Source organism: Podarcis erhardii (genome assembly GCF_964252035.2).
Source record: "Podarcis erhardii genome assembly, chromosome: 5".
Lineage (NCBI taxonomy): Eukaryota > Metazoa > Chordata > Lepidosauria > Squamata > Lacertidae > Podarcis > Podarcis erhardii.
Genome location: NC_138509.1, coordinates 96,344,682 through 96,364,449, shown reverse-complemented (window position 1 = coordinate 96,364,449; position 19,768 = coordinate 96,344,682). Strand labels below are relative to the sequence as shown.

At 48.6% G+C, this 19,768-nt stretch overlaps 1 protein-coding gene across 1 annotated transcript; it reads left to right on the top strand.

Moving 5' to 3' along the window:
• Nucleotides 1-3,799: 3,799 nt before the first annotated feature.
• On the top strand, nucleotides 3,800-16,163 carry LOC309341881 (phospholipid scramblase family member 5-like). Its single transcript, XM_081861740.1, has 7 exons — nucleotides 3,800-4,749; nucleotides 7,136-7,219; nucleotides 8,706-8,898; nucleotides 10,400-10,511; nucleotides 12,134-12,236; nucleotides 15,317-15,375; nucleotides 15,969-16,163. Exons 1-7 carry the CDS (start codon nucleotides 4,311-4,313, stop codon nucleotides 15,993-15,995), a joined length of 1,017 nt encoding a protein of 338 aa, XP_081717866.1. The 5' UTR covers nucleotides 3,800-4,310; the 3' UTR covers nucleotides 15,996-16,163.
• Nucleotides 16,164-19,768: the final 3,605 nt, after the last annotated feature.

Below are 19,768 nucleotides of genomic sequence, written 5' to 3'. Positions count from 1 at the left end.
TCAGCAAGGGCTGGGGCTAGGAAATAGAGCAGGGGCCAGGAACCTCAGGGCTGGGGCCAAAAGCACCCTATCTGTCTGGACCTCAGGAGCCTCCGCACAACAACAGCACCCCTTTCCCCAGGCCTCTCGCAGTGAGGGAACCGCCAGGAGGCCCTCGGAGGTGGACCTCAGTGTCCGGGCTGAACGATGGGGGTGGGGACGCTCCTTCAGGTATACTGGGCTGAGGCTGTTTAGGGCTTTCAAGGTCAGCACCAACACTTTGAATTGTGCTCGGAAACGTACTGGGAGCCATTGAAATCCTTTAGGACCGGTGTTATGTGGTCCCGGCGGCCACTCCCAGTCACCAGTCTAGCTGCTGCATTCTGGATTAATTGCAGTTTTTGAGTCACCTTCAAAGGTAGCCCCACGTAGAGCGCATGGCAGTAATCCAAGCGGGAGATAACCAGAGCATGCAGCACTCTGGCAAGACAGTCTGCGGGCAGGGAGGGTCTCATCCTGCGTACCAGATGGAGCTGGTAAACAGCAGCCCTGGACACAGAATTAACCTGCACCTCCATGGACAGCTGTGAGTCCAAAATCAGTTGCACATTCCTAGGTCCAGCTTTACTTCAAATGCTCTGTGTTTCTTTCTTGCCTGGGATGTGTCCTTAACCCGGATGCGATAAGAACACAAGGCAAGGCCTGCTATAGGAGCAAGGAGGGGCTGTGGTTCTTGGGCAGAGCACAGTCTTAGAGAGACCAAGGTCCGCAGCCCTGGCTTCCTTGTCTTCTTCAAAGCAGCGTCGCAGCCCAGAGCGCTGTTTGCAGAGGCAGGAGAGACAAATTGCAGTGCCGCTTGCTCCTTCAGTCCCCAGCTCCTGTTCATCCAGTCAATAGCGAAAGACGATTAGCCATCTCTCAAACTCTGCTCCAGTCCAATGAGAGGCCTCCTCCTTTTATCCCTGCACCCTGCAGTTAACGCCACTTCCCTCGCTTGGGCCCAAAGCTTATTTTCCCCGTTGCTCTATCTCGCTCCTGCAGCCCCCGACTGGGGCTCCTCAGACACGGCCATTTGGACAGGTTGGCGTTTCTGCTGTCAGAACAAGGCCCCGAGGCCAGAGCAGCTCTGTTTCCTGCTGCCCCTGTGCCGCTATATTGTCCTGGCCCCTCTCCAGGCCTTGTCAAAACAGCCGTCTCAGAGGCCCTCTCTGCGGATAACTCTTCCGAGGACCTGCCAAATCGCCTGCCTGCCGCTCCCCGGAGCTGTGGCAGGTGCAACAGGCCAGCAGCGGTAATGACAGCGAGCGAACGAGAGGCAAAGAGAAGGGTTTAGATAAAGTCCCTGTCATTAATCCAGACTGATCCTGGGATTTGTGGCTCGCGCGTTCTTGAAAGGTGGGCTGCTGTCGTTTCCTGAGAGGGAAAGAGAGTTTAGAAACTGACACTCTCTCTCTCTCTCTCTCTCTATCTCTCTCTCTCTCTCTCTCTCTCTCCAGTCTGCTTAAACTTTAGCTGAGTTCCCTGCATTTGCAGGGGTCCCTACAATTCTATGATTGTATGAAACCGCAGAATTCGCAGAGGGCAAGAAGGTGCTGTAGCCACGAGGGCTTGCGGACACGGACAATACAGCAGTGGCAGCTGGTGACCACTGAGGCTGGTGGGGTGGCTAATGGTAGGCGGGGTCTGCTGGGGTAGGCGGAGCCTAGATCTTAGGAGGAGGAGCCAGCCAATCAAGGTTTTCCCTCCACCTTCCTTTTAAAAGAGAGCAAGGGGAAGAAATTCAGATCAGTACACATTTAAAGACAGATTTGTCAGTTTTGTTGCCAAACAATGTGGGAACAACAACAACAACAATTTATTTATATGCTGCCCATCTGACTGGGTGGCTTCCAGAAAATGAAAACATCAAAGACTGTAAAGCACCAAACGTTAAAAACTTCCCTGTACAGCGTTATACAAAGGAATCCGAAATGCACACTAATTGAATTTTGCAGTGCTTACAAAGATGCATATTATTACGAAGGTTGCACACCCTGAATCTCTGCCGTGTAGTAGCAAAATTCCAGGGGGTTCCAGGTGCTCACCCAGGGTTGTGTTTCGTTGGGAAGTTGAGGCACAGCAGAGGCTAGTGTCTTTAAGAAATATGGTTTATTTTACACATATTTACACCTAAACCCTTCAGCGCAGGGGGCACAGAACATTATGCCCCAAGAGTGTCTCTCATTGCCCCTCCCAGAGCTTCAGGAAGCTTGGGTCCAATGCAGTGGTCAGTCGTGGCCCCTGGTCTCCCTGGGCAGCCTCTTCCAGCCAGCGCTGCATGGGCATCTTCCCAGTGCCTCCTTCTTGTTCCCAGAAACCATCATTATAATGTCATGAGAGAGGAAGAAAAGTGTTTCTCCGCCCACTTTCTACACACCATGCATAAATTTATACACCTCTAAATATGTCTCCTCTCACCTTTTCTCTAAATGGAAGAGCCCTAATTTCTGTAACCTTTCCTCACCCTTTCCTGTGCTATTTTTTGAGGTACATCCTGTGTTGCCAACAGGGCTGGGAGCTGGGTTCCCCTCCCAACACGGTGGTTCTAGGGTTTGCTAAGGATTGGGACAAGATAAAGAGAACAGAGCCTAGGAAGCGGGGAGCAATGGAATGCATGGAATATGTGAGCATTCAGCACCCCCAGAAATAATACCTCCCCACCATCATTGACAAGCTGGAAGGTGTGCAGAGGAGGGCGACCAAGACGACCAAGGGTTTGGAAACCAAGCCTGATGAGGAACGGTTGAAGGAGTCGGTTATGTTTACCCTGGAGAAGCGTATATGGGAGCCATCTTCAAGTATCTCAAGGGCTGTCACATGGAAGATGGAGCAAGCTTGTTTATTCCTTCTCGGGAGGGTAGGACTTGAACCAATGACTTCAAGTTACACGAAAGGAGATTCCAATTAAACATTAGGAGCATCTCCACCTCCTTCATTGGGACACGGGTGGCGCTGTAGGTTAAACCACAGAGCCTAGGACTTGCCGATCAGAAGGTCGCGGTCTGAATCCCCAGGACGGGGTGAGCTCCCGTTGCTCGGTCCCTGCTCCTGCCAACCTAGCAGTTCGAAAGCACGTCAAAGTGCAAGTAGATAAATAGTTACCGCTCTGGCGGGAAGGTAAACGGCGTTTCCGTGCGCTGCTCTGGTTCGCCAGAAGCGGCTTAGTCATGCTGGCCACATGACCCGGAAGCTGTACGCCGGCTCCCTCGGCCAATAAAGCGAGATGAGCGTCGCAACCCCAGAGTCGGCCATGACTGGACCTAATGGTCAGAGGTCCCTTTACATTTACCACCCCCATCGTTCTGCCCAGACACTGAGGTCCAGTGCTGAGGGCTTCTGGCAGTTCCCTCATTGCAAAAAGCCAAGTTACAGGGAACCAGGCAGAAGGGCTTCTTGGTAGTGGCGCCCGCCCTCCCACCAGATGTCAAAGAGAAAAACAACTACCAGACTTTTAGAAGACATCTGAAGGCAGCCCTGTCTAGGAAAGCTTTTGGTGTTTAATAGGTTATTGTATTTTAATATTCTGTTGGAAGCTGCCCAGAGTGGCTGGGGAAAAATAGCCAGATGGGCGGGGTATTATTATTATTATTATTATTATTATTATTATTATTATTATTTCTTTCTGGCTCAAAGAACTGTCTGACAGTGGCATGGACTGCCTTGTAAGGTGGTGGACTCTCCTTCATTTGTGGTTTTTTAAAGAGAGGTTGGATGGCCACCTGCCAGGAAGGCTTTAGCTGAGCTCCCTGCCTTGCAGAGGGTTGGACTAGATGACCCCCAGGGTCCCTTCCAGCTCTACAATTCTATGATCTTCCTGTCAGGGGCAGACTTTGGTAATCTTTCATAATACGGTGCTCTGTGCAAGGCCTAAATGTGGTGCCTCAAAACAGAACTTCTGAGTTATGGATATTCCCGATTTTGAGTACCCTTGGCACAGTAGCCTGTGCGGTGGAACCGCCCACACTGCCCAAATCCGGTGCTGTCCCTGCCTCTGGAAAGTTTCCTTTTGCCGTTCACGCCCTCTGCTAGCTGACCTCCTCATCTGATGCATATGCCCTTCTGGGCTCCAGCGACGCCATTGTCCCCGCACAACAGGGCAGATCCGGGTAGTTGGCATGGGAACACTAGGAGGAATGGGGATGGAGATTAGAGGCTGGGTTTGCTGGAGGTGGCAGTCTCCGTCCTAGGATGGGCCAACTGTTTGGGTTTCTGTGGTCTATGTTTCTTCTTTCCTCCTGCCTCCTCCTCCCTGGTCCGTGGCTGCTGCCTCCAGAGCCCCACGTCTCCTCGAGATGTCTGTGATAAACTCCCAGCCTTCCCCCTTTGGACACCTGACACGGGAGAGACACATTGAATCCGTGGCCAAGCCACTGAAGTGGGAAGATGCCCCAGAGCTCCTGGTTGGGGAGGCACCTCAGGGCTGCACCGGTGATGTCTTGGCTACTGGGTCAGATTCAACACGGCTTCAGAGGCACCCCCTACAGGTAGTCAACACATGGGGCATCAAGGAGTCCAACTGCAGCACAGAGGCTTGGATGTGTTATGAAACAGCACCCTCCAGAACAAAGTGCCAGGGTGCCCTGGATTTACCTCTGGTGCCACCAGTCTACGGAGGGGGTCAAGAAGGAGAGCTGGGTCCCTCACGGCACCGAGAGGCCGGCACTCATCCTGGACTGCAGTTACTGGCCGGGGCCCAAGAGCTCTGCATCACCTCCAAGGCTGAGCGCCACGGTAAGGACCCGTTCTGATGCCCAAGGAGACTCGAGCAGGGGGTGGGGGACTTGAAGCCCAGGGGGCGGGGCAAGTGGTCCTCCCAGACACACTATCTGGCCCTCGAGAGTCTCTCCTGGTCGCACACCTTCCCAAAGCCACACCCCTGACTGTCTCTCCTCCTTCAGGGCTTTCAACTGGCTGAGATAGAATAATAGGATTGTAGAGATGGAAGAGACCCCAAGGGGTCAGTCTGTGCAAACCCCTGTAATGCAGGAATCACAGCTAAAGGGTCTTTGAAATGTAGTCTTGCTGTTTGCTTGCCTAGATGAAGATAGGTGTGTGTGTTTGTGTAGAAACCTATGGTCTGTGCGTGGCTGGAATGTATCCTTCTGTACAAAGCCAAGAGTCACGCACATTGCTCCACCTACTTTTGCCTCTGGCCCCACCCACTGCAGGCATGTGGCCCCCAGAGAGGAAATATGGACCTCAGATTGAAAAATCAAACCCTCGCATAGAGTTAACGGTCACCGCCTGGGAGGATGGCTTCCCTGTTTAAGCATTCCTTTATAGCATAGGGTTACCAGATGTCCCCAGTTCCTGGGGACAGTCCCCAGATTTGCAAATTCCGTCCCCGGACAAATTCCGTCCCCGGAATGTCCCCAGATTTGCAAACCTGTCCCCGGAAACATGGAAGCTGCAGCCTCAGCAACCCGGAGCCAGCCTGGTAGCGCAGTTGGCTCTGGCTGGCTTCAAGAGCTGCTCGCTGCCATGGCACCCGCCATTGTTCCTGCACCACAGCAGCGAGCAGCTTCTGAAGCCAGCTAGAGCCAACTGCACTACCAGGCTGGCCTCTCCTGGGCAACGGCTACCCGCCCGTGACTCCCAAGCCTCCCCTGATCTGTCAAAACAAAGGGGGAAGGGGGAAGGAGATCAGGGAAGGCTCGGGAATCACAGGCAAGTGGCGCGCCGTTACCCAGTTTTTTTAAAAAAAACTCTGCGCATTTATGTTTCACAGGGTGCGAAAGAAGGGCTTTGCACCTTTATACAATATGCATGCGTGCTTGGGCCCAGAGTCTTTTGCCTCACCAACCCCTCTACTGACTCCCTCTTGCTACTCAGCTTAAAACAAAAGTATCCCCGGATTCATTGAAAAAAATCTGGTAACCATATTATAGCAGGGATGCCGAACGGAAATGACATGGGCGGGGTGTTGTCTTCCTCGGTCGGCAAATGCTCTGGGGGGGGATCCCACAAGTCAGAAGGACATTTGTCCTGCAAAGCCTAGGATGACCGGCTCCTTGACCCTGAAAATGAGTGACTTCCGACAATAACGGACTGGCATTACCAGCTACAAGAATTTGCTGAAATGGCGCAGTTAACAAATACCCTGAGAGGCAATTCAAAACAAAAATTTGTTGAAAAGTAGGATAGATATAAAACATATCTTCAAAACTATAGTAAAGGTTCGCTATCTATGCTAGCATTTGATTGACGTTGGAGTGAGTTGAGAAATAAGACTAAGAGCACATATTGATATAGGAATGTATTACATAATATGTAAAGAAATATACAATAATATACAATACATTCATTTGTAAAAAAGGAATATACAACGGGAAAGACAGGAAGTCTAGTGTGTTGGTAGGTACCTCGGGTTACATACGCTTCAGGTACCTCGGGTTACATACGCTTCAGGTTACATATGCTTCAGGTTATAGACTCCGCTAACCCAGAAATATTACCTTGAGTTCAGGATGAGAACAGAACTCGTGCTCCAGCAGCGCAGCAGCAGCAGGAGGCCCCATTAGCTAAAGTGGTGCTTCAGGTTAAGAACTGTTTCAGATTAAGAATGGACCTCCAGAACGAATTAAGTACGCAACCAGAGGTACCACTGTATATGATTTTGGGGGGGGAAATTTTGTTTTTGTTTTTTCTCTTTGTTCTTTCATTTTTTTGTTTCATTTTCTTTCTAGGTATATAAAATTTGTATATAATTTTTGCATACATGTTGGAAATTATATTATAGTAAGTCCTGTAATGTAATATGACAACATTTACCGATGTGATATAAGAATGTTAACAAATAAATAATATGCAAATTCGGGGGGAAAAGGAAAAAAGGAAAATGACTGACTTCTCCTGTGCGGCAGGAGGGGTCAGAGCCCCCAGAAGGCCTGGCAAGGACCCAGAACTGCTGGTTAATGTTTTCTAACGCATAGTGTGAGCACGAGAGCAAGAACCTGGCTGCAGAATCAGGACAAAGGTCCATTTAGTCCAGCATTCCGGCCCAGTCTGTAACCCTGGAGAACTGCTGCCAGCCAGTGTAGGCCGTCCTGAGTTAGATGGACCAATGGTGTGTCTCAGCCTAAAGCGGCTTCACAGTGTCTTTGTGCTTCTTGCACAGGACTTGTCAACAGCTCCCAAAGAAGAAGCTACGTCATCAGAGGTGCGGCCGGCGAAAGGGGACTCCTGCTGTTGGCCACCGAAGGTTAAGTACAGCCTCTGAATTTCTGGGAGTTCCCACATCAGAAAGAGACAGAGAGGAGGTTCAGCCCCAGGACAAAGCAGCAGCAGTAGTAATAGTAATGATAGCAGTGTAGAATCATTGAATTGCAGAGTAGGAGGGGACCCTAAGGGTCATCTAGTCCAACCCCCCGGCAATGCAGGAATCTCAGCCAAAGCAGCCCTGACAGTTGGCCATTCAACCTCTGCTTAAAACCTCCAAGGAAGGAAAACCCACCAGCTCTTGGGAGAGTCTGTTCCACTGTCGAACAGCTCTTGCCGTCAGAAAGTTCTTCCTGAGTTTGAGTCAGAATTTTCTTCCTTGTAACTCAAAGCCATTTTCTTCAAGCAGGAGAAAACAGTAGTCATAATAACAAATAATAATTTGCTTCAGTCCTAGTAGCATTCTGTTTACTGCCTGTGTCTATTTTGCAAGAGTTCATTCATAAATCCATTCCACCACCACCCCTTTCTGTATTAATCAGGGATTTATTTATTTTTTTAAACAACCCTGCAAAAAATTATACTTAAATAGTTATGTTATGCCAAAATACAGACAACAACCAGTACAGTTTTGGTATTTAATATTTTTATTGATTGTGTTAAAAAGTGCAAACATGAGAGAGAGAGAGAGAGAGAGAGAGAGAGAGAGAGAGAGAGAATGTAAACTATCAGCGTCACAGCCTGGAAGGACATAAGTACAAAATTGCAGTGCAGGTCCAAATAAAGTATCTGTTCATACAAATATTCCCTTTACAAATAACAAAGAAATGTAGAAGTAAATAAGGAGATGAAATAGAATGGATAGTTATAATTATATGCAAGAAAAGAGGGTAAAATATGGAAACCGGGGGGGACGGGGGGGGAGGAGTCCGAGGGCTTGTATAATCCCAGTATTGTATATATGGAAAATGTTTGGAGTGTATGGAAATAATGTTAACATAAAAATCTGCAAATAAAAAATTTAAGAAACAAAGGAACAAAAATATGTAAAAATATTCTCCACCCATTAGTCCCATCATTACTGGGAATAAAGCAGTGCTTTTTTTCTGGGGGTATGTAGGGGTACGCATACCCCTAAACATCTTGCGAATCTTTGTACTTTGATCCGTTTACCGTATTTATTTTTCCTGATTTGAAATATAAAATGGTGGTTTTCTTGAGTCAAAATAAGAGTACCCTGAAACATTTAATTTTTTTTTAGAAAAAAGCACTGGAATAAAGGTTCTGTAATGTCTTAGGTGAGCCAGACATTTGCACGTAGGGGTGGCCATGAGAGTACGTGTGTCTCGATATGCATATATGAATATAAAAAATTGTTACAATTCTGGCAGAGCCTTCAGCTGAAAAAGCAACCGGCCTCTCATGCCCAACACATAGCAGTCCCTGCAGAACAGCACCCGCTTTGGGGCAGGAGGGGAATAGGTTCCATGCCTGAGCCATGACCGTGCATCTCTCTCCTTTCCTCTAAGAATGCAACAACTGCTGCTTTCACCTGTGTGGCCCTGCCCGCCCCTGCCACCTTTGCCTCCAAGATGAGGAAGGCCACGTCGTCCTGTGGTTCTGCAGACCTTTCCGACTGGGCCTCGGCTGTCTCCGTTGCTGCCAGATGGAGATGGTGGCTTTCACCGGCGATAACCAGCTTATCGGCACCGTGCGCCAGAGGTGTGTGTGTGTGTGTGTGCAGGCAGTTCAGACAAGGGCGGCGGGAGGGTTCAGAGGTGAGCAGTTGTCCATGCCACTGGAGCATGCATGAGATGCCCAAATATTCTCGGCTGCTACATACCCTGAGCCTAACTTTTAAGGCAGCTCTGTTGCCTGCTAGGAAACATAATCCACCATGTACACTTCTTTGATGGGATCTATCTGCCTACCAGTCCCTGGGATCTGTATCTTGGTCACACTTGAATTCAGGACAGTGGGGAACATTCTCCCACCATCCTTGATTACTGTCCCATCTGGATCAGGGCGAGTCCAACAATATCTGGTGGCTCTGCTCTGATTTGAAAATCTGGGGCCGCCCTTGGGCCTGATCCGGAAGCTCCAGCTGGTGCAAAACTCTGCAGCTGGACTGTTGAAGGGGGGGGAAACCATTCCAGCACATTAGCCCGGTGCTCAAAAGGCTAATGTGCTCAAAAGGCTAATGCCCATAAGCCAGCAGGCGAGATTCAAGGCCCTGGACAACTGAGTTCCTGGATACCTCTGGGACTGCCTGATCTCTTATGTTCTTTATTGATCTCATGGGGGAGTCACTGTTAGGGGTCCCCCATGGCTCGGATAAGGAGATTTGCATTTTCTATTGTGGGTCCAATTGTGGGGACTTCCCTTCCAGTTGATTTCTGACAGTGTGCCAACTAGAATAAAATATTGTGGGGGCCCAGGTAAGCCCCGCCCGGATAATCAATCACATGATGCAATGCATACACACCATTTGAATGGGAATGCCCATCAGCTTTGTGGGGGTCCGGCCCCCTCAAATGTTTTATTATGCCTCCACAACCCCTAGGACTCCTGTGCTGACAATACTCCTCCATTTTGAACTTCAGGCATCGCTGAAGACTATTCCAGCAGGCTTTTAACCGAATTCTAATTTTAATCATTCTAACTCTTTTATTGCACAGTGGAACCTCGGTTTTCGAATGTAATACATTCTGGAAGACCGTTTGACTTCCGAAACGTTCGGAAACCGAGGCACAATGGGCAGTCAGCAAAATCCATTGAGAAAATAGAAAAGCATGCAGCGGAAACTGTTTGACTTCTGAGGCATGTTTGAAAAGGGAAGCAATTATTTCGGGTTTTTGGCGCTTGAAAACCGAAACGTTCGGCTTCCGAGATGCTCGAAAACCGAGGTTCCACTGTACTGGGTCTTAGAGACCACTGTAAATTAAGCAGGATATAAATTATCAAAATATACCAATGAAATGAAATGTCTTGGGGTGTGGCTATGGAACTGAAAGGGTGGACCTTGGAGACAAGGCCAATCTCAGTTCCCCAGTTCTGCGTTATTGTCGACATTTGAACAAAGCAGTGTGAACTGACCCCCTATTGGAGTGGGTGGGCTTCCTCTGTCCTGTTGGCTTGGAGATTTATCCCAATCCCCAACCCACAGCTGCTCCCCTCTACTGTCTCTGTGCCTCCCACAAGACTCACCCGCTGATGTGCTTAGGTGCTGCATCTTCTCCCATTTCCTGGAAGTCAGTGATGCCTGTGGTTTTGCCACCATGAAGATCTATGGCTCCTGCATTCCTAGACGGTGCTTCTCCGAACAGGAGTTCCAGGTACGGAAAGAGGTTGAGGGGCCCATGACAGATGGGAAACAAGGCGTCTCAGAAAGGGAAAGTAAGTTTTGCTTTGTCAGAGAGATCAGCACTCCTTCCAGGGTGGAAGGTGGTGGCCCAGGGATGGAAATAATAATAATAATAATAATAATAATAATAATAATAATAATAATAATAGGCACTACAGAAATTCACTATGGGCCACAGGGTGCAGCTGAACCAGGTTCCACAATAAAGGATCCCATAATAAATTACACACACACACATATATATACAATAATAAAATAGTAATAATAGAGATTAATGATATGTACGTGTAAAAACAAGATTCAGCCATGCTGAACTTTATAAAGTAATTGTAGAAGACAATATTGAATATGCCTTTCCAAATGTAGACGCTTGCTTTCATACATTTTTTAATGTTAATGGTCACAAATTGCTCAGCTCACTGTTCGTTTTCTTAGCTGAAGTATATTAAAAATCCCAACGGAACAGCTGTGCCACAAGGCAGGCTGGGTGCCTTATCTCTACTAAGCATAGAAACAGATGTGTGACATTAGATTAGTTTTAAGGATCAGGTCAAAGAACTTCGCAATTAGAAAAAGTAGGATAATTTTTTCCAGATACAAAGTATACAGACATATACAATATCTTCCATCTTACTGCAGGTTTCGTTTTGTTTCAAAAAGTAGAAATTTATTATACTGTACAGTTTATTGTGGCTCATATTTTGAATTTGATATATATGGGGGCACCAGAATCCTTTCAGTGCTTATACGGGTCTTAATCCGGCCCTGAGAAGGCCCTTCCACCCATCCAAGCCCTAGCGGTGCTGTTCGAAATAAGCCACCACATCAACCTTTGCCAACCCGGTGCCCCCAGATGTTGCAGTCCAAAACATCTGGAGGGCACCAGGTTGGCGAAGGCAGCCTGAAAGTGAGGACAGGGAACACTCCTTTCGCTCTCATTATCTTCCCAACAACACTTCATCATCACCACAGCTCCGCTGACATGATGTGATCATTCACCCATGGATGACAGAGTGTCACTTCAATTCAAGAGCCCTGTGATCTTGCCATGGGCTGTTGACGCCTTTCAAAGTTAGCTCCACACCCTTGACTTGCTCCTTCGATGAAAGCCCGGCTGGAGCACCCTTGTCTCAAGAAGGGAGAGCCCAGGGTGCTTGCTCACAATGCCATCATTGTGGGGAGATGGTTTCCTGTAGGTCCGGCCCTACCGTTTGGCAAGGTCAGGCATCTGTCTCAGGCAGTACATAATGGGCAGTGGCACTGAGTTTTTGGAATCTGAAGAAGTGTGCATGCACACGAAAGCTCATACCAAGAACTGACTTAGTTGGTCTTTAAGGTGCTACTGGAAGGAATTTTTGAGTTTTTGGAAGACAGAGCAGTCTTGCCAGAGCTTTGAAAGCTAGCCTGCTTCCATCAGGTGTGAAGGACTTTCTCCCACTACCGTTGCCGATGTGAGGGTCAGGCAGCCATCTGAGGCATCTTGTTCTCTGCCTCAGGTAGCAAAGTGTCTTGGCTCCCAGCTCAGTGTGGCATTCAAGGAAAGCTTCTCCCATGTTGATCATTGAGCATGACCTTTGCTCCTCCTCTCTCCAGGTCCTCTCCTCCACTGACAGCGTAGTAGCCACTATTTGGAAGAAGTGGCCAGGATTCAAGGAGGAACGCAACATGGATCATGAGTCCTTTGGCGTGGACTTGGGTAGGAGAATTCCCGTCCTCTTTTGGGCAGAGCACAAAACATTGCAACCTGGTTGTCACTTGCGACATCTACTTGCTGTCTAGCTGTTGTTGTTTAGTCGTTTAGTCGTGTCCGACTCTTCATGACCCCATGGACCAGAGCATGCCAGGCACTCCTGTCTTCTGCTGTCTACCGATATTATGCTAATATTATTAAAAAATCAGAGTCCTTAGTTTAGCATTTGCAAAAGTGCTCAGGGTGCCTCTAAAATGTTGTTAGCATGCTAGAGGGGAGGAGAGGGGAGAGAAGAAGGGGAACACTTCTTACCTGTGATGCACAAACACATATCACAGAAACAAAACACTGGAGGGGTCTTTGTAGAGCAGAGATGGGGTAAAAGTAAAGGGACCCCTGACCATTAGGTCCAGTCACGGGTGACTCTGGGGTTGCGGTGCTCATCTCGCTTTACTGGCCAAGGGAGTCGGCGTACAGGTTCCGGGTCATGTGGCCAGCATGAACAAGCCGCTTCTGGTGAACCAGAGCCACACATGGAAACTTCGTTTACCTTCCCGCTGGAGCGGCACTTTGACGTGCTTTCGAACTGCTAGGTTGGCAGGAGCAGGGACCGGGCAATGGGAGCTCACCCTGTCGCGGGGATTCGAACCGCCAACCTGTTGATCGGCAAGCCCTAGGCTTTGTGGTTTAACCCACAGCGCCACCCGCTGGGCATAATCAGGCAAGCCAGACCTCTCCATCTGGACCATGAGGCTGATTCAGGGAGGCTATGCCCACCTGCTCTACACGTGACATCCGACACCTGGGGGGAGGCAAGTGAGGGTGGGGCTTGTTCAAATGGACCTTGTGGGTGCTGATGATTAGCCGTGCCTGCAAAGCCTCCTTGTGCAGAGGATTTTCCCACCTCTCCTCTGGCTCTGTGTCCCTCATGCAATCCCCCAATCTACTTCAGATGTTTCTTTGTGGGGGGGGAACCCCCACAACAAATTTAGGGGGTGCCTTTAGGTAAGGCATTTCTGCCTGCCTGTTTCCACTAACATATGTGTTTTAATGCACGCTTTAGCCTAGTACATACTGTCTTTTTCGCTCCATAAGACGCACTTTTTCCCTCCTAAAAAGTAAGGGGAAATGTGTGTGTGTGTTATGGAGCGAATGCAGGCGGGAGGCAGGCGGGAAAAGCCCGCAAGAGCCGCCACACACACGCTCCACATGACTCTTGAAAGGGAGCACTGAGCAGAGCCTGGGATGCCTACAGGCTCTGCTCAGCGCTCCTTTTAAAATATTTTTTTTTCTTGCATTTCCCTTCTAAAAACTAGGTGTGTCTAATGGTCAGGTGCATCTTATGGAGCGAAAAATACGGTACGTCTTTATATGCAACACTTGGCTGGAGAACTGCACTGCAAAATTCTGAGAAGTGCAAATGGCAGTGTTTCAGTTGGGATATTGATTCAGAAAGTGTTCACCTGTCGGATTCCCTCCCCTCTACATAGAAGTAAACCCCTTATTCAGTGGAGCTCAGCAGCAAGCAAGTGGGCAGTTTATGCCTGCACCAGCTCCCCAGAGAGAACTCCCACATTCTGAGGTGCCCAGCCAATAGAGCATGAGACTCTTATTCTCAGGGTTGTGGGTTCGAGCCCCAGGTTAGGCAAAAGATTCTTGCATTGCAGGAGGTTGGACTAGATGACCCTCGGGGTCCCTTCCAACTCTACAGTTTCTATGATTCAGCCACCTCACAGTTTTCTGCCTCTGTGACAGATTTCTCCTGTTATCCCAGCAGCAAAACTGACTCCAGCAAGTTCCTCTAGCCCAGCTCTTAGCTTTGAAAGATGCCGCCTTTCTCAGACTCTGATGGGTATTCCATTCAAATAGCGGGAGAGACATTCCCAGCTCTTATCCGTCAATCCTTTGATGCATGTCCACTCGCTCTTTGTCATCCAAATGCCTTTTGCTGGGCTTTGAGCGTTCTTCATTGATACTGCAGCACTCAGAAGCCAGCTTCGCGGAGCTCAGGGACACTTACTCCTCTTGGGCAAAGGACGGGAGAAATTCAATTTCGCTTGTACTTGTAAGGGTGAACCGTCCTGATTCGCAGTTCCAGAAACAACACACAAACTTCAACATCAAAACAGGGCTGCCTTTTGAAATGAACACTTGTCTGAATTTCACAATGAGTTCCTCTGGCCAAGTAATGCGTACCAAGATGCATAGGGTGTGCACAGAATGCATACATTGGTGAAGATAACATTTAAAATGTGCTATATTGGGAGAAATGGCTATGCAGAATGTATATATTGGGGGAAATTGCATAGGAACGTATGTACATTAGGAGAGTTTTGCTGGTGGGGTTTAATGAGGACTTTAAAAAATAATGGAGACTGATTTGGAAATTTGGCAAATGTAACTTAAGACTGGGGAACTGAGAAACTGAGAACCAGGCTTCACTAGATAGGAACGCCCCATTTGGCTGCAGGCTTTAACCACCAAGGGAGAAAGTCATCTGAGCTCTGGGTGGTTTACTTATGGGGAAAAAACATGCACAGGAGTGACTGTGAAAGTGGCAGAAGAGAGCTCTGAATTTCTGCTAGACCGGGGGAAGGTGTGCAACTCTGGGAAAATGTAGAACCCTCCATATTATCAATCAGTATGGAAATGGGAGCGCTTGATTCCTAGCCTTGCACTGATAAAAAGGAGAGAACGGCATCTCTTGAACCCAACAAAACACAAACATTGGAAGTTGGAAGAGAGCGCTTAGAACCGACCCGTTCCCATCACAGCAAGACCAATTTCACACTTTGAAAGCATTAGATCTAGCTCAATGCAGGCTCCCTCTTCAAAAGAAAGGCGATTTGTACATTCTCAGAGATAACTTCTCCCTTTAACTTCACCCCAGTCTTGAAAAATACTCTCCCCCCCTTCTCAGGGGACAGGCTGTCTGTGCATGGTCAAACTATTTAGCATGAGGTGGGAGAGTACTGGAAAACAAAAGCTGGCCTTAGCAACCCCATCCCAGGAGTGAGCAGGGAAGTGTTCTTGCTGTGGCAATATTCTGTCCTCTTGTGAATAATACCCAGTTCTCTTTCCGGCAGTTGCAGCAGACCTGAGCAATGAGGAGAGGGCTTTGCTCCTGGCTGCAGCATTCCTGCTGGTAAGTGGTGAAGCTGCGGATCGTTGCCACTGTGTGTCCTCGGTGAGTCAGTATCCCAACCAGGCAAAAACACTTGGGGGGCAAAGCAGAGTCAGTGAGGAGTGTGCCCCCCCCTGAGACTTCTGAGAGCCAGGTGGAGAAGACTAGAGGGCAGCATTTAGAGACCCTGGGACTGAGGTTCTCTAGTCTGGATTCAACAGTGTTATGATACTGGCTCTTTCCCCAAATTTATTCTTTAAACCCCTTTCCTACCAACAGGGAAGAGACTCCTGCACATCAGCCAAATATTGGCTGTGGGTATGTATCCTCCCCAACCCGCCTTGCATGACAACAGGCTCATAGCGCCCTCTGCTGGCTGCCTTTTGCAGCCACAGATGAACAATGATCACCTCCCAAAAAAGGATGCATGAGTCAAGAACAGCTTGGCACTGTTTTGCACTGACTCGCTTTCCCTTTTCCCCTGAGAACTGGGCCCAAGCTGGTCACTTTTCCCCAATGAAATGTGTATGCCCATTTATGTTACTCTAGCTCACGCCTCTCGGTTTGTGACGAAATAGAAGACTGCGACCTCCTTTTTGTGTTTTGTTTCCCAGAACTTCATGTTCTTTGAAGTGAGCTGATGGGCAGCGCTAAGAGAAGATGGAAAGGAACTTTTGTGGCTCAACCCCGTTCTGCACCCAGAGGATCCCCAATTGTAACGTCTTGCCGTGGAGAAGCTCCCACAGTGTCTCCGACTAGGAAGGCCAACTTTGTACTGAAATGCCTGTACCTTTCACAGCTGCCTGGGATCCAGGCATCCAACAGGATAGGCTGCCCCTCCTATAGAGGTCAAGAGACGGAAGAGAAAGCCTCACCTACTAAGGGTCTGTGTGTCAGGCGGTTGTGAAAGGCCCAAGAGCCAGTGCAGAGAGGAAAAGTTGGCAGCCCTGTCACAGAGGCACCCTGTTCCACTTTGGAGCAAGGGCATTCGTCACCCCACTTTCTCCTTATGCAGAGGATGGCCACGGAATCATAGAATTGTCGAGTTGGAAGGGATCCCGAGGGTCATCTAGTCCAACTGCCTGCAACGTGGGAATCTTTTGCACAAGGTGGGGCTCGAACCCACAACCCTGAGATTTAGAGTCTTGTGCATCCCAGAAGGTGATCTGCAAGGTATTCTTTAGCTGCGGTTCGTGCTTTGCAGGGGGCTGGAATAAATGACCTTTGGGCCCCTTTCAATTCTGCAATTCCGTGATTCTGACTTGATGCCAGTGGAAGCTGCTGGTTCATGAGAGAGAATGGGGCAGTGCCCAACGAACCTGTTTGCCCTCACTTGGCCCCAACTCCGCTTACCTTGCTATTCAACCAGTCCAGGGAGTGGGGGCACTGCCTTTCTTCCCCTTAGACTTAGCATTGGCCTTGTAGAGTTCAGCAGGGAGGGAGAGAAGCAAGGGGACAAAACTGGAATGAGTTGGCTCTGCCTTTTCTTGGCTTTGGCGCCACCTGCTGTTGGGCTCCCTGCCATCCATCCTACTAGCTTCAATGGGTAGCATGAGCTGCCATTGCATTCGGCACCTTGGAATTTCGAACATGAAAACAAGATTCCTCGCAGAGCCCAAGAAAGGTGGATCAAGAGCCATGAGGCCAGAATCCAGCATTTTGCAGTCCCCATGTTCTCAGGCTTCTGGCACCGAGGGTAACTACTGAACTTCCTTCTGGAGCTCCTTAGAAGCCATTTTGCAATATAAATGGCCTATAAGTTGTAATTTATAATAATGTTTAGTACGGTATCTGCTAATTGAGGATAGGTGGGTGGCTTTTAAAAACTTTTCCATGCTAGCTTTTGTTGCGTAAAATAATTTGTGCTGGATACTTGCTTTAGTCTTCAGCTTCTAGTGGGAGTTTTGTAGTTTTGAAAGCTGTTTTATGTAACTTGTACATTGCCTAGAGAATATTAGGATGTGGCTAATAAATTTAAATGCACAGCATGTGAGGATTATGCTGCAAACCTTTTTGATGAAACTTGCTGATGAGTTTGTTTGGTGAAAGCGTCCACTCAGACGGAAAGTGATGCTTCCTCAAAGAATTGACTTTGCTCATGGCAGTGTCAGCATGTAACCAAATCTGGTTGGCTAGGCAGCATCATGGCATAACCTCAGTGACATCACCAGGTAGCGAGATATGCTTTGCTGTGTGGTGTCATCATATAACCTCATTCGCCGCCTGATCTCCGACTGCCTGGAATTTCCCTTGACTAATCAAGGAAAATGATGTAGGAATAAGAAGTTTGTGTTTGTGGTAGCAGCACAGAGGTTAAAAATATTAGTGAGCCTCATCAAAGGAAAAATAAACATTGTATATTGGGATGATGATTGCTAGTCCCCAATCCTCTGGGATGGTAGCCGATTGATCTACGCTGGTGAGCAAGGCAGCAAGCACTGGGGCCCACCAATCAACATTGGCCTTAAGAAGCTCGGGTGAAATATTGTCTGCACCAGGAGCTTTGCTAGGTTTAAGAGACACGGAAGTTAAAAAAGGCAGTGAGCCTCATCAAAGGAAAAATAAACATTCACAGAGTTTAGGATTTTCCCCCCAGCAAATGTTTTGAAAGTTAGCTATCTGCATGGGGGATGGCAAGGAACTCAGGGCTGGTGTTAGAAGTGGGATTTTTAAAAGGTGCATTTGATCCTTGGCTGCTGCTCTCTGAGGATACCGAGTGTTGAAAGTTAGGCACTCTCCTGAGTTTTAGACGGAGGCCCTTTCCTATCCCGAAAATGCAACAACAGGAGGTGCCCGAATTGGGCCTGCTTGTCATCGAGACAGCCAAGCTGCCAGGGCTGTACTGCTTCAGACTACCAGTGGGGACTTGCATGGCTGAATGCTCCTCCCATATAAAAATGTCCCAGCACAAGGAAAGCTGAGATGTCAGGGGGAAGCCAGGCTAGAACTCTTCTCTCCAACATCTAGGTTTATATTGTAATGGACAGAGATGATGTTGTATGAACACGCGATTGTGTGAACCTGTACCGGAAGCCTGAAGCAGTACAGGCCAGGCAGAGGCTGACCTCCCCAGTGACAACTGGGCCCAGGAGGACCTTCTGCATGCCAAACATGTGCTCTGCCATCAAGCTGCGCCTCCTCCCCGAAGTCGCCAGCCGACTGATCCATCCCCAGGGGCCCATTTTCACTCCAGGGTGGCTTGCGTTCCAGCTTTGTTACGGATGGGAGGAACCACCACCCAACATACTTCAGTGCTGCTTAAAAAATCAAAACAAAGAGGCAGCAAATTATTAAAGCGGTTCTGAATGGAAACCAGAGGGTGAGCAGAGAGAGATAAAAACACCTCTGGACCCCATATTGTCATGGTAGGCGCTGCAGGGAGTCTGCGTTTTCAGATTGAACAGCAGGCCTCGTCTCTTAAAGCCGAGCTCATGAGCAGATGAAGCAACAGCAACTTGTTTGGCACACAGCTGGGACCTCGAGCGAGACTAAATCCTTAAGTGCCATCATTTGCGGAACAATTAAGGCAACATGGTGGGCAGGAAGCAGCATCTGGCGGCTTAAGCTCCCCTTCCGTGGGTATTTTGCTGGCTTACAGCGCCCAAGTGCTATTAGGATGGAAATCAAATCCCACTCCTGTAACCAATATCGGAAGCGGCAGGGGTCGCGTGTTTATCTGAATAATAAATGTCGAAATGCAGCGGCTGTGCCGACTCATGATCCCGTAAGTAGCAGAAAAACCACAAGCTGCATCTAGATGGGATGCGATGTGCGCCTAGGAATGCAGATCGCCCTGTGGGAAGAGAACAGGGGGGCCTGGGCCAGAGGAGGAACCGACCCTGGTGGTCGGAGACAGCAATGCTTCTGAACGCCATTTGCTGGACTCTTGCGTTCTCACGTCCTGCTTGCGCGTTCTCTGGCCGGCCCCTGCGAGAACAGAGTGCTGGATTGATCCAGTGGCCTCCTCTTAGGAAGGGGGAAATGGAAAGAGAGAGAAACACACCAGGGCTGAATGAAGACACAGCAAGATTCTAGGTCATGTCAACATTCAGAGGAGGAGGCACCACACCATAGAAATAAAGAGAAAACACTGCCCTCTTCTCTGCAAAGACAAAATGCGCCTCTGTTGAAGGAGCTGCTAAACCACAGGCAGCCTCTCCAGCACTCCCTTCTGAAAATTTCTCATTTTTTAAAGATGCCTCCCATAAATGTCCCCACTGTGAGGACTGTGGAATTGTTTTCCGCCACCCTAAAAAAAAAATTTAAAAAAATTGATTCCCATAGGTCCTGAGCTATGACAATGATGCCGTGTCTTTTTCTTGTGGTCTCTGAGGTCCAGTCCCCATCCCCCCCCCAAATCCCCATTTATTGTGGTTTCACAATTTGTTGGAAGCTGCCAGAGCGGCTTCGCCCC

Coding starts and splice junctions, on each gene's coding strand:
- LOC309341881 (XM_081861740.1), top strand. CDS start 4,311: ATGTCTGTGATAAACTCCCAGCCTTCCCCCTTTGGACACCTGACACGG. Junction 7,220..8,705: donor CCTGCTGTTGGCCACCGAAG/GTTAAGTACAGC, acceptor CTTTCCTCTAAG/AATGCAACAACTGCTGCTTT. Junction 8,899..10,399: donor ATCGGCACCGTGCGCCAGAG/GTGTGTGTGTGT, acceptor TGATGTGCTTAG/GTGCTGCATCTTCTCCCATT.